Consider the following 14,658-nt stretch of genomic DNA (forward strand, 5'->3'; position numbering starts at 1 on the left):
ATTATGGTCAGAAAACGTTCTATAAAACTATCATGTTTTAATTATTATCACTTACGTTATGGTCAGAAAACTTTCTGTGAAACTAAAGTATTGTCAGGTTTTAATTGCTGTCATGTTATAGTCATTAAACTGTGTAAAACTAAAATTCTCTCAGGTTTTATTTAGTGTCACTTACTTTATGATCACAAATGTTTCTATAAATCTAAAGTTTTGTCAAGTTCTCAATACTATCACTTACATTATGGTCAGAACTCTTTCTGTGAAAGTAAAGTTTTGTTAGGTTCCATATTCCTATCATTTACGTTGCGGTCAGAAAACTTTCTGTAAAACTATAGTTTTGTCAGGGTTTAATTACTGTCATATACATTATGGCGAAAAAAACTTTCCGTAAAACTAAAGTTTTATTAGGTTTGAATCACTATCACTTACTTGATTATCACAAAAGTTTCTGTAAAACTAATGTTTTATGAAGTTCTAACTACTATCACTTACGTTATGGTCAGAAATCTGTCTGTGAAACTAATGTTTTATGTGTTTTTAATTATTGTCACTTACGTTATTGTTAGAAAACTTTCTTGAAACTATAGTTTTGTCATGTTTTAATTGCTGTCAACTTATTGTCAGAATACTTTCTATAAAACTGAATTTTTGTCAGTTTAAATTACTGTCAATGACGTTATGGTAAGAAATCTTTCTGTAAAACTAAAATTTTTTCAAGTTTTAATGACTGTAACTTCGTTATGGTCAGAAATCTTTTTCTAAAACTAAAGTTTTGTCATGTTTTAATTACTCTCACTTACGATATGGTCGGAAACTCTGTAAAACATAGTTTTCTGAGGTTGCAATTACTGTCGCTGACGTTATGGTGAGAACACTTTGTGCAAAACTAAATTTTTTCAGGTTTTAATTACTGTCACTTACGTTATTGTCAGAAAACTTTCTGTGGAACTGAAGTTTTGTCAAGTTTTAATTACTGTCACTGACGTCATAGTCAGAAACTTTTTGTCAAACTAAGGTTTTCTCACGTTTTAATTACTAATTTGTTATGGTCACAAACGTTTGTGTAAAACTAAAGTTTTGTCAGGTTTTAATCACTATCACTTATTTTATGATCACAAAAGTTTCTATAAAGGTTTTGTCAGGTTCTAATTTCTATCACTTACTTTATGGTCAGAACTCTTTCCGTGAAAGGGAAGTTTGTCAGGTTTTTATTACAGTCACTTACTTTGTGGCTAGAAATCTTTCTGTTTTAATTACTGTCACGTTATGGTCAGAAAACTTTGTGTAAAACTAAAGTTTTGTCAGGTTTTATTTACTCTCACTTACGATATGGTTGGAAACTCTGTAAAACATAGTTTTCTGAGGTTGCAATTACTGTCGCTGACGTTATGGTGAGAACACTTTGTGCAAAACTAAATTTTTTCAGGTTTTAATTACTGTCACTTACATTATGGTCAGAAAACATTCTCTGAAATTTAAGTTTAAGTAGGTTTCAATTACTGTCACTAACACTATGGTCAGAAAAGTTTGTGTAAAACTAAAGATTTGTCACGTTTTTATTACTGTCAATTACTTTGTTGTTAGAAATCTTTCTGTAAAACTTTCAGGTTTAGTTACTATCACTTATATTTTGATCAGAAAACCTTCTGTAAAACTAAATTTTGTCAGGTTACAATTACTATCACTTATCATCAAAAACTTTGTGTAAAACTAAAGTTTTGTTAGGTTCTAATTAGTATCACTAACCTAAAAGTGAGAACACTTTCTGTGAAACTAAAGTTTTCTAAGGATTTAATTGCTATTTCTTACATTATCATCAAAGAACTTTGTGTAAAACTGAAGATTTGTCAGATTTTAATTGCTGCCAATTACGTTATAGTGAGAGAACTTTGTAAAACTAAAGTTTTTTTGAAGTTTCAATTACTGTCACGTTATAATCAGAAAATGTTATGTAAAAGTGTCAGGATTTGATTACTATCACTTTAGTTATTGTCAGAAAAATTTCTGTAGAACTGAAGTTTTGTCAGGTTTTGATCACTGTCACCTACGTTATGGTCAGAAACCTTTTTGTAAATCTTAGGTTTTAATTACTATCACTTACGTTATGGTCAGATAATTTTATGAAACTAAAGTTTTGACAAGTGTAGATTATTATCCCTTACCTTATGATCAACTGTGGATTATAGTGAGTTAAGTTGTTTGAAGGTAACACTTGATTATAGAAACAGAGGGTTTGGTTTGTATATAAATTTACCGGTTGGTATTTTTACTTAATATTTATATATAGTTAATAAAAGGTCCACCATATGGCTCAGCAGTAAGCCTGATAATGTGTGTGGCTTTGTAATTAGAGAAAAATTAGTCATCTAAAAATATGTATATGGAAACGCATACATATAAAAGTTGTGTGAAAGTATTGCTCAATACGTTACCCCTAACTTTCAGATCGAGATCCATAATAACAACACAATAGAAACCAATACTCGTATAGTAATTGATGTTCAATTAATTAAGAAAATAATAGATATGAAACTTGTGACATTTCTCCTTATGTTTGAATAATTACTAGCTAAATACAAACTATTATTAGTGAATGTGCTGGTTCATTTACCCACGGATGAGATACATGTAAGCATGCTACTTCAACTCCTTAGATGTTCACTGTTTATAATACACATCTATAGTAAACACTGGTTAATGTTTACAATATAATCTGTACTTAACATTGGTTAATGTGAATAATAGATGTCTATACTTAACGTTGTCTAGTGTTTATAATATGCATCCAGAGTAAACATTGATCAGTATGATAGATGTCTGTAGTTAACACTGGTTAATATGAATAATAGACGTGTATAGTAGTGAACATTGGTTAATGATTATAATATATATCGAGAGTAAACATTCCTCAATGTGAGTAATATAAGTCTCTAGTTAACATTGGCTAATGTGAATAATACACGTCTATAGTTAACATTGGTTAATGTGAATAATAGACGTCTATAGTTAACACTGGTTAACGTAAGTAATAGACGTCTATAGTTAACATTGGTTAACGTAAGTAATAGACGTCTATAGTTAACATTGGTTAATGTGAATAATAGACGTCTATGGTGAACATTGGTCAATGTAAGTAATACACATCTATAGTTAACATTCATTAATGTGAGTAATAAACATCTATAGTTCACATTGGTTAATATTAATAATAGGCTTCTATAGTTATCAATGGTTAATGTGAATATTAGTCGTCTATAGTAAACATTAGTTAATCTTTATAATATATATCTATAGTAAACATTGGTTAATGTGAATAATAGACGTCTACAGTTAACATTCGTAAATGTGAATAATATACATCTGCAGTGAACATTGGTTAATGTTTATAATATACATCTATAGTAAAGAATGGTTAATGTGAATAATATACGTCTATAGTAAACATTGGTTAATAGTTGTAATATACATCTATAGTAAACATTGGTCAATATGAGTAATAGAAGTCTGTAGTTAACATTGGTTAATGTGAGTAATAGACGTCTACAGTAAAGATTGGTCAGTGTGAATAACAGACGTTTATATTTCACATTGGTTAATGTGAATACGTGTATAGTAAACACTGGTTAATGTTAACAAGGAAAGTCTGTAGTTATCACTGGTTAATATAAACAACGGACGTCCATACGTAAGTTAAAACTGGTTAATGTGAACAAGTCTATACCTAAGTTAACACTGTCTGGTAATGTGAACAACGAATGTCTATATGTAAGTTAACAATGATTGATGTGAACGACGTAAGTCTATACGGAAGTTAACACTGGTTAATGTGAGCAACGGATGTCTCGAGTTATCATCTCTTCTTATTGTTCTTGAAATTCAACATAAAGGAACCTCAGGCTGTTATCCTTTGAATCCACTGGATACGTTTGTAATCTTTAATAAAATCATCAATTATCTTCTATTTGTAAGAGAAAATAAGCTAAAAGATCTTAACCTATCCTCAAAGTAAGCTCATCTATACTCGAAACGTCTCATTACGCCAATATGCTTTCTGTATACAGTGTTCTTAATGAGGCTTAGCGAGGCAAGAATATTCCCCTCATGCGTGCTATTGAATGGACTTCTATGTACATCAAACTTGTGATCCAAATAATAAATTATTGTAACAGTTCGTTCAATCTTCCAAATAAGTTAAGTTATTTCTTCAATAAAACTAGAAATATTCGAGTTTAATGTAGATAATAAACTTTACTAATTAGGTTCCATTAAATTAAATAACAGAAAACGTAAAGGCCAAAAACTGTGAATCCGGTGACACTCCACTAGTTAGTAGAGGTTAATTTGGCATGACTTCATCAATGACAACTTTTATATTTTTCTCCTCCAACGATCCTGCAATCTAGTTATCTTGTCTTTCATCATCCTCATCCATATGACTTTTGTACCTTATATTTTATACAAAACCTTATTTAAAATCTTTGTGAAGATCTAAGAACCTTAAGTCCATCCGTTTTCAGCCATTCACAAATTTCTAACATAATCAAATAACTTTTCTATCATCCACGAATGTCGTTGAATACTCTAATACTTTTTTCATCAATCAGGAAAATTTGTAACATACTCGAAAAAGTTAGAATAATATAAAGGAAAGTCACTCTTTCATGAATCCATGTCGATTTTATTCCTTGATATATATTTATTATGTGATTTGAAAAACCTCCTTTATAAAACTCTAGATTTCTCTCGCTACACTAGTAGGATTAAGTAACATAACTGATAGAAAAAATATTACTTCCTTTAGAAGTGTCAGCAATCACCATACTTAAATCACCAACCCAATAACTTTAAGAAACTTGCTTTTCTGAATATTGTGAACTAAAATTTAATTTCTTTTATCTGAACATGTAACAAAACATGAAAGCTATGTAATGGTCCCCTTCTACATATATTCTCAAACCTAATTATATAATGATATCATTTTCCATATAGCATCTAACCTATGTAATGATCTCCTTCCCAATACATCCTCAAACACAATTATGCAAATATCCCCTTCCCCATATATTCTTAAACATATGTAATGATTCTGTTCCCCAAATGTTACCAAACTTAATTATGTAACGATTCCCTTCCACGTACATTCTCAAACCTAATTATATAATGATATTTTTCTCGCATATTCTTAAACCTAACTATACAACGATCCCCTTCCCCATACATTATAAAATCTAATTATGTAATTATACCCTTCCCCATAGGCCCGGCATGGCCAAGCATGTTAATGCGTGCGACTCGTAATCTGAGGGTCGCAGGTTCGTATCCCCGTCGCGCCAAACATGCTCGCCCTTTCAGCCGTGGAGACGTTATAATGTGACGGTCAATCCCACTATTCGTTGGTAAAAGAGTAGTCCAAGAGTTGGCGGTGGGTGGTGATGACTAGCTGCCTTCCCTCTGGTCTTAAACTGCAAAATTAGGGACGGCGAGCACAGACAGCCCTAGTAGCTTTGTGCGAAATTCAAAAACAAACAATTCCATACCCATATATTCTTAAATCTAATTATGTAACAATTTCCTTCCTCATATATATTAAAATCTAATTATGTAATTATCCCTCTTTTCCCGATATTCTTAATTTAATACAACGAGAGTATACAGGTTTAAGGCTTGAAAAAGACAAGTCAATCTGTAGCAAAGACAATTTTAACTTTTTAAAAGGAGCTGCTGTGGTTCAGCACTTTACAGCAGCTTAAGATAGGACTCGATTATTTCATATACAATAAAGGGTGGGCTTAAATATATACTTCTATCAAAAAGAGACATGCAAGAACAACAAGTGACCATATGGTTCTATAAGATTGTACTTACACATTCATCCACAGACAAGTGACCATATGTTTTGTTTTTTTTCCTTACACACCCATCCATACACAAGTGACCACATTGTTCTGTAAGGGCGTCCTCACACACCCATCCTTTCGATCTTCCTCGTGTAAAGTGCTGGCCGCTACCATTGCCAACAGTAGCTCACTCCATCAGCCAGTCGCCCTGTGAGAAAAATAAAACTCAAAACTGGAGCCTCTTCCCTCTTTTCCAGATCCAAAATTTATGTCATGTAATTTTTAGAAGGAAGTAAAGAAATAAACGCTAGATCTGTTTCAAGTTGATGACATGTTTTATCATTGAGACTGACATTTTGACGATCTTTATGAAATAATATGTACACTTTATTCCAAGTTAATCCAACAAACTGTTTGTTTTAACCCGGTTTCTAGCGGTGTAAGTCCAAATATTCTTAAAATATTCTTGACATGAATAATTTCAGCATCTTGTTATTTGATGAATTCAATAATTTAATCCTAGTTTTAGATTTCTTTCTTGGCATGAAACTATCTGTAAGTAGTAAAGTGGTCTGATACAGAAAACAGGTGATTATCTACTTACTGATACCTGTTATAATTTTTTTTAATTCATCTGATGTTATTGTAGTTTCATTTAGTTTACTTTAAATGTGTGATGTGTCCCTGAATACATATTCTAACTCAGTTAACACCAGCGGTGCTAATACACAACTTCGATTCCCCTCGGTGGGCTCAGCAGATAGCCCGATGTGGCTTTGCTATATATAAAACACACACGCTAATACACAACAGCTACTTCTCTAACATGTCACACCAGTATAATAATTACTATTTTGTGCTTGTCAGGTTAAACCTATTCTAGCGCCATCTTTCTACATATATTAGATTCTTTTATATAGATAACCAATATACTTATTTTTATGCTTAACATTGACCAATAACTGGTTAGATTGAAAGTATTAAAAACGTCTGTGTAAATTATTGTTTTAGCTGTGTAGTCTTAATTCAGTTATAGCTTTATTATCAGTTAGTGCTAGGTCGATGTGAATTTAGTGTAAATTAGTAATAATTCAGGTATGATATTATTGCCAATTAGTGCTAGTTCAGGAATGATTTTAGTGTCGGTTAGTGCTAGTTTAGTTATGACTTCAGTGTGAAGTTAGTGCTATTTTCAAGAATGATTTTAGTGTCAGTGCTAGTTCACGTGTTACTTTAGTGTTGGTTAGTACTAGTATAGATATGATTTTTGTTCTAGTTATTGCCAGTACAGGTATAATTTTTTTTGTTTTAATTAGCACTTCCAACAAACATTAACAACCTTTGTTTCTTTGATTTAGGTCAGCACAGCTGAATTATTCTGGTTCAAGTAGAATATGTCCCCCATTCTTGACCACTCTGATTGTTAGGTTCTCAGAAGATGTTACTTTCAATAGTGGTCGCTCTGGAGGCTGCCCTTGCTGGGGTCACTGCTTTGTTGACACTCTGCTGGGTTCTTGGGTTCTCTAGCTACTTCTTTGGAGACGGTATTTATGATATACGTACCACAGATGAGAACACAATCTGATCTGTGTATATTTATAAAGACATACAATGAAACTATTTAAACATATATCGTTTCGGGATGAATGTTTTGTTATATCCTATCTAGAGTCACTTCTTAGATTATAACTTGAAATTAAATCGATGTTAGGGCACGTATTTCATATAATAAAAAATATTTTGTGTGATTTTATTTTAATAACGATGTCAACTTCGTCCTAACTCGCCTCATAACATCTCGATCCGTTGTATTGCATATATTAAATATTTGTTACCATGATATCATTTTTTTGATACGCTTTTATTCTCAACTCTATCAGATAATATTATTCTAGTTATGTACATTTACTCGGTAATTATGGTTACAAAACATGCATACATTCAGATCACTTTATTCACTTTAATTGATGTACAGTTTTAAAGTAATAAAAGTAAATAGCCAATCAGTAATTCAGTATATTTACCTGTCTACCAAGTCATTACTTACAGATATGACAGAGTAATATATGGTATAGTTCACAGAAGGTTTGAAAATATCCAGCAAAAAGCAATGGAAAAAATAAAACGTCATTGGTGGTTCCACAAAATTCGCCACCTGTAACCCATTAAACTCGTTTTCGTTAACTAATAAATATTTAAAAACATAATTAGTAAATTTAATGGATTAAAAACTTTGTATTTTGAACAAACTTATTAGATACGGTTTTATGTTTAAGTTGGTTACTTTAGTTAAAATATGTTTTGTAAAGTACTACTTTTGTTCCTTTATATATTAATACCATACAACATGGTAATCTTTTCTACTAATTTCTCGTATGCTAATGACATACAACCTGGTAATCTTTTCTACTAATTTCTCGTATGTTAATACCATACAACCTGGTAATCTTTTCTACTAATTTCTCGTATGTTAATACCATACAACCTGGTAATCTTTTCCACTCATTTCTCGTATATTAATACCCTAAAACATGGTAATCTTTTCCATTCATTTCTCGTATATTAATACCACACAACATGGTAATCTTTTCTACTAATTTCTCGTATCTTAATACCCTAAATCTTTTCCACTCATTTCTCGAATGTTAATACCATACAACTCCCCTCGATGTGGATTCCGTGGTGAGGGGACCTCCCAGAGAAGGTTCTGTTCTTACAGTTTACCTCCTCTGGGATCTAAATATCACCTGCGTGTTTGCCGTGCATGGTAACCCGTGAAGGGGAGGAGAGAAACCTGGTGGTTGAGGGGTCCAACTCAAACACACTACTTTGGCCTTGAATTCCTATAAACGGGCGTTTTTGGGGTGCCCCCCAGGATCAATCGGCTAGTCCATTTGGGCCAGGGCCAACTGAGTGCCAGCATAGGACGTCCACAACGGCTGTTGTGGACATTGTGTCTGACATTGGTATTCGGGTATAGTGCTCACGAAACCCTAACGTCGCTGCAGTACCCTTAAGGCACTGAAGTGTGTCCCCTTGTAGGGCTCCATGGGGGGGGATCAGAGGTCACCGAAATATTTTATATTTATTTTGGATACTCCTAAAACAAAAACAAAAAATAACACAACTTGAAACCATCGAGATAAACCCGACTACTGGAAAACGACAATGCATTGATGAATCTGTACAGCCTAACTCACCACTTGAATCTGTCCCGCGATTCTTAATTTTGCATTCCTTAAGTGATAAACCTTGAGGGCAGATGTCACCATTTTTACTCAGAAGGGCTTAGAAGGGCTTGCTGGCTCCCCTAAATCGGTAAAAAAGCTACGTTCGAGTGACACCTTAGTGGAAATATCTTCCAAAACTCCAAACTCCTCCTGACATCAAAGGCCTTGGGGACATATCCATTGAAGTTACTCCTCATTCCACTTTGAATACTTCCAGAGAAATCAAAATTGAAAGAGATTTAAGGACTGTCCCCGAATCGGAGATCCTCACAGGCCTCACCATACCCGATACCCCACGCTCTCAAACTGCATTGCATTTCAGCAAGCCCGTGCACACGCTCGGCATGTTAAACGTCAAAGCCAGAAGGAATCTTGAATTAAATACACCTCCAGCATTTCTTCAACCACCAGCACAAAAGTTATATGAGATAAGATCCGGAGGATGAGTGGAAGATATACTTCTGCCCCCCTCTCTATCCTAATATCTGATGGCTATGAAATTGCAGGTGCACAGAGCATTGTCATTACTCTTGGGGACTTATTCTCTCGTGTATCTAGCTCTTCAAACTTATCCCCTTCCTTTTTAGCCACTAAAACATAGGCAGAGCATCTGCCTTTTTCCTTTTCAACTGACCATTCCTATGACTACAATCGCCCTCTTACACTGATGGAACTCAAACTTGCTATTCATCGGTCTGGCAATACATCAGTCGGACCTGATAATATACGTTATGAGATGTTACGCCACCTCTCCCAGAACTCTCTTACTATTCTCCTAGCTGTCTTTAATCAGATATGGCAGGAAAATGTCTATCCAGATTCTTGGCGACAAGCTATCATACTCCGTATTCAGAAAACTGGGAAGGATCCAACGATTCCTTCGAATTACCATCCCATTGCTTTGATTGTCTCAGTAAGAGCTTAGAGAGGATAATCAATGCTCGCCTCGTTTGGTTTCTTGAATCAAACAACCTCCTCTCACCTACTCAGTGTGGGTTCCGACGATAACGCTCTACGATAGATCACTTAATTCGACTTGAAACATCAATCAAAAAAGCCTTTTTAAGGCGACATCTTGTTACTGTTTTTTTTTTTTAGAAAAAGCTTACGATATAACATGGAGATATGGCATCTTACGAGACCTTCATTCGTATGGATTGCGTGGATACTTACCCCTTTTCATCCAGCAATTCTTAATGAAGTGCCGATTCCAAGTCCGTGTGGGCTCAACACTTTCTCATTTTTTCCCACAGGAACGTGGAGTCCCTCAGGACTGTATTCTGAGTGTCACACTTTTCATTATAAAGATTAATGCCATCAGTGAACAGCTATCCCCCACTGTTGCAAACGGTCTTTTTGTTGATGACTTTCACATTTCATATCAGTCATCAAACATGAGGTTTATTGAATGGCAGTTACAAACTGCAATCAATCAGATACTGAAGTGGACCACGGCAAATAGTTTTAAACTTTCACTCTCTAAAACCGTTTGTATACATTTCTGCCACAAACGGGGAATCCGCCCAGATCCAGAACTCCGTCTTGATGATGTTGTACTTCCTGTCATCCCTGAGGCAAAGTTCTTAGGTCTTATATTTGATTGTAAATTAAATTTTATATCGCATATCAAGCAACTTTGTATCAAATGTCTAAAAGCATTGAACATTCTCCGTGTCCTCTCTTCTACTTCTTGGGGAGCAGATCGATACTCCATGCTCAAAATTTATCGTGCCCTCGTCTGATCCAAACTTGACTACGGGTCTGTGGTTTATGGTTCTTCCAGAACCTCAGCACTGAAAATGTTGGATCCTGTCCATCACCAGGGGCTTCGGCTTTGCATTGGAGCTTTTCGTAATTCTCCCGTGCAAAGTCTGTATGTGGAATCTCATGAACCTCCTCTATATATTCGCCGTTTGCAACTGTTTCTAATGTATGCTTCTAAACTTCGATCCTTACCACAGCATCCTACCTGGAGTTGTGTTTTCTAACCACAATGGACCACACTTTTTACTAACAGAAAATCTGCCATTCTTTCTTTTAGTCTCCGTATCCAGGCACAATTAGAAGATTTGAAGTTATCCCTGAATAGGCCCGGCATGGCCAAGCGTGTTAAGGCGTGCGACTCGTAATCTGAGAGTCGCGGGTTCGCATCCCCGTCGCGCCAAACATGCTCGCCCTCCCAGCCGTGGGGGCGTTATAATGTGACGGTCAATCCCACTATTCATTGGTAAAAGAGTAGCCCAAGAGTTGGCGGTGGGTAATGATGACTAGCTGCCTTCTCTCTAGTATTACACTGCTAAAATAGGGACGGCTAGCACAGATAGCCCTCGAGTAGCTTTGTGCGAAATTCCAAAACAAACAAACAATTATCCTTGAATAACATTGCAGTTTCTTCAAATCAGCCTTTTCCACCATGGCAAATTACTGTCCTGAATTGTAACCAATCTTTGAGTCATCTGAGGAAAGCAGATACACCCGATTGGAAATATCGCTCTTTCTTTGCTGAACATCTTTCATATGATCCATCTATTCCTATATATACAGATGGTTCCAAATCGGGTGACTCAGTGGGCTCAGCCATGGTTTGTTACAGTTCGATTGCGGCACACAGACTCCCCCTTACAGTTTCTGTTTTCACTACCGAGTTGTATGCTATCTCTCTTGCCTTAAAACATGTTGAAATAATGCAATATACAAATTGTACAATATATACAGACTCACTCAGCTGTCTATTGGCCCTGGAATCATTCCATGTTAGTCACCACCCTCTTCTCATCAATATCGAAAACAAACTGGCCCATCTTTCTCTATCATCTGTCTCTGTCCAGTTCTTTTGGATACCAGGTCATGTTGGTATTTGTGGGAATGGATCTATCTATCATCCCAGTACCCATTCCATACATGAAAAATGGTTCGGTTATCAAATCCAGACTGTACACCAGAGGGCAGGCAACCTGAAATGAGCAACACAATAACAAGCTTTTTCAAATCAAACCTTCTCTTGGTCTTTGGCCCTTTTGCTTCTGTAAGGATCGAAAAGAGGAGGTTGTTTTGTCAAGGCTACGCAGTGGTCACAGTTTTTTAACCCACCACTTCCTTTTATCTGGAACTGTTGCATCAATGTGTGGTCTATGTGGCACTCACATCACAATCATTCACATTTTATTATCATGCCATCGCTACAACCTAGAACGACGACACCATTTTGAAGGTATTTGTAAGGCGGGTTTACCCTTGACTTCAGCCCATGTTATAGGTAATACTGCCCATCTCATTCATGTTTTTACATTTTTAAGAGCCATTGGTCGTTTACACTTAATTTAAAGTTTTTATCGGATTATATAGTGTTTTAGCATGATTTCTTTTACACATTTCAATTTTTATTTTGAACTGAACCTAGGATTGGAAAGGCCATCTTCAGGTGACTAACTACAATTTTAATCTTGTTGCTTCAGCCTTCCTGGCAAGTCTTAATTTGATACATTTTAGTTTTTCTTTTTTTTTTTAACTGAACCCATTAGTGAAAAGGCCAGCTTCAGGTGACTGTCAGTAAGGGTGTACTTCTTGGTTCAGTCTTCCTGGCAGTTCCTAATTTTACATATTTTATTTTTTACCTTAATTGCCCTATAACTATACTATACCACATCTTGTCTGGCAGAGATAGCCTTGTAGCTTTGTGCCAATAAACAATGAATACCTACATACCTACCATACAACATGGTAATCTTTCCTACTAATTTTTCGAATGTTAATACCATACAAATTGGTGATCTTTTCCACTCATTTCTCGTATGTTAATACCACACAACATGGTAATATTTTCCACTCATTTCTCGTATGTTAATACCACACAACATGGTAATATTTTCCACTCATTTCTCGTATGTTAATACCACACAACATGGTAATATTTTCCACTCATTTCTCGTATGTTAATACCATACAACATGGTAATATTTTCCACTCATTTCTCGTATGTTAATACCATACAACATGGTAATATTTTCCACTCATTTCTCGTATGTTAATACCACACAACATGGTAATATTTTCCACTCATTTCTCGTATGTTAATACCATACAACATGGTAATATTTTCCACTCATTTCTCGTATGTTAATACCACACAACATGGTAATATTTTCCACTCATTTCTCGTATGTTAATACCACACAACATGGTAATATTTTCCACTCATTTCTCGTATGTTAATACCATACAACATGGTAATATTTTCCACTCATTTCGTATGTTAATACCATACAACATGGTAATATTTTCCACTCATTTCTAGTATGTTAATACCACACAACATGGTAATATTTTCCACTCATTTCTCGTATGTTAATACCACACAACATGGTAATATTTTCCACTCATTTCTCGTATGTTAATACCACACAACATGGTAATATTTTCCACTCATTTCTCGTATGTTAATACCACACAACATGGTAATATTTTCCACTCATTTCTCGTATGTTAATACCACACAACATGGTAATATTTTCCACTCATTTCTCGTATGTTAATACCATACAACATGGTAATATTTTCCACTCATTTCTAGTATGTTAATACCACACAACATGGTAATATTTTCCACTCATTTCTCGTATGTTAATACCACACAACATGGTAATATTTTCCACTCATTTCTCGTATGTTAATACCATACAACATGGTAATATTTTCCACTTATTTCTCGTATGTTAATACCATACAACATGGTAATATTTTCCACTCATTTCTCGTATGTTAATACCATACAACATGGTAATATTTTCCACTCATTTCTAGTATGTTAATACCACACAACATGGTAATATTTTCCACTCATTTCTCGTATGTTAAAACCATACAACATGGTAATATTTTCCACTCATTTCTCGTATGTTAATACCATACAACATGGTAATATTTTCCACTCATTTCTAGTATGTTAATACCACACAACATGGTAATATTTTCCACTCATTTCTCGTATGTTAATACCACACAACATGGTAATATTTTCCACTCATTTCTCGTATGTTAATACCATACAACATGGTAATATTTTCCACTTATTTCTCGTATGTTAATACCATACAACATGGTCAATTTTTGTACTAATTTCTCGTATCTTAACACCATACAACTTCGTAAACTTTTCCACTCATTTCTCGTATGTTAATACCATACAACCTTGTAATTATTGTAAGATTAGAGATATTTTCATAAACCCTTACAACAACAAGTGTTATTTCCAACAGATCGGTCAAAACCAAAACTTACAGAGGGAAAGCCAGAACATCCAACTTCCTTCGGGGCTTCTCCATTTTCTGGTAAAAGAACTGAAACTTCTGGAGGCTTGGAAGACAGTGCAGCCACCAGAGAAAGCACTGCTACCACTGTTAAGGAGTCAGAGCCAGCAGGTGTCGTCACCAAAAAGGAGGAAGCACAAGGGAACAGTAGTGTATCTCGGTAAAAGAAATGTTTTATAACCTTATTTGCCTGTCATGTAAACAGAGAGAAAAAGATCTATACCAGTCAAATAATATGAACTTCTAAATCAGTCAAACAATATTACACTTAACCAAGCACAAATC

General features: G+C 34.7%; 1 protein-coding gene across 2 annotated transcripts in view; it reads left to right on the forward strand.

Annotated features, from left to right (window-relative positions):
• LOC143225380 (uncharacterized) overlaps positions 1–14,658 on the forward strand; it is a 65,320-nt gene that overhangs the window by 3,128 nt on the left and 47,534 nt on the right. For both annotated transcript variants that reach the window (XM_076454666.1, XM_076454667.1), the window contains exons 2-3: positions 7,196–7,381; positions 14,323–14,533. In XM_076454666.1, coding sequence (XP_076310781.1) covers positions 7,276–7,381; positions 14,323–14,533 — 317 coding nt within the window. In that variant the 5' untranslated portion in view covers positions 7,196–7,275. The remainder of the gene's footprint in view (positions 1–7,195; positions 7,382–14,322; positions 14,534–14,658) is intronic.

This window comes from Tachypleus tridentatus, chromosome 9, assembly GCF_004210375.1.
Source record: "Tachypleus tridentatus isolate NWPU-2018 chromosome 9, ASM421037v1, whole genome shotgun sequence".
Taxonomy (NCBI): domain Eukaryota; kingdom Metazoa; phylum Arthropoda; class Merostomata; order Xiphosura; family Limulidae; genus Tachypleus; species Tachypleus tridentatus.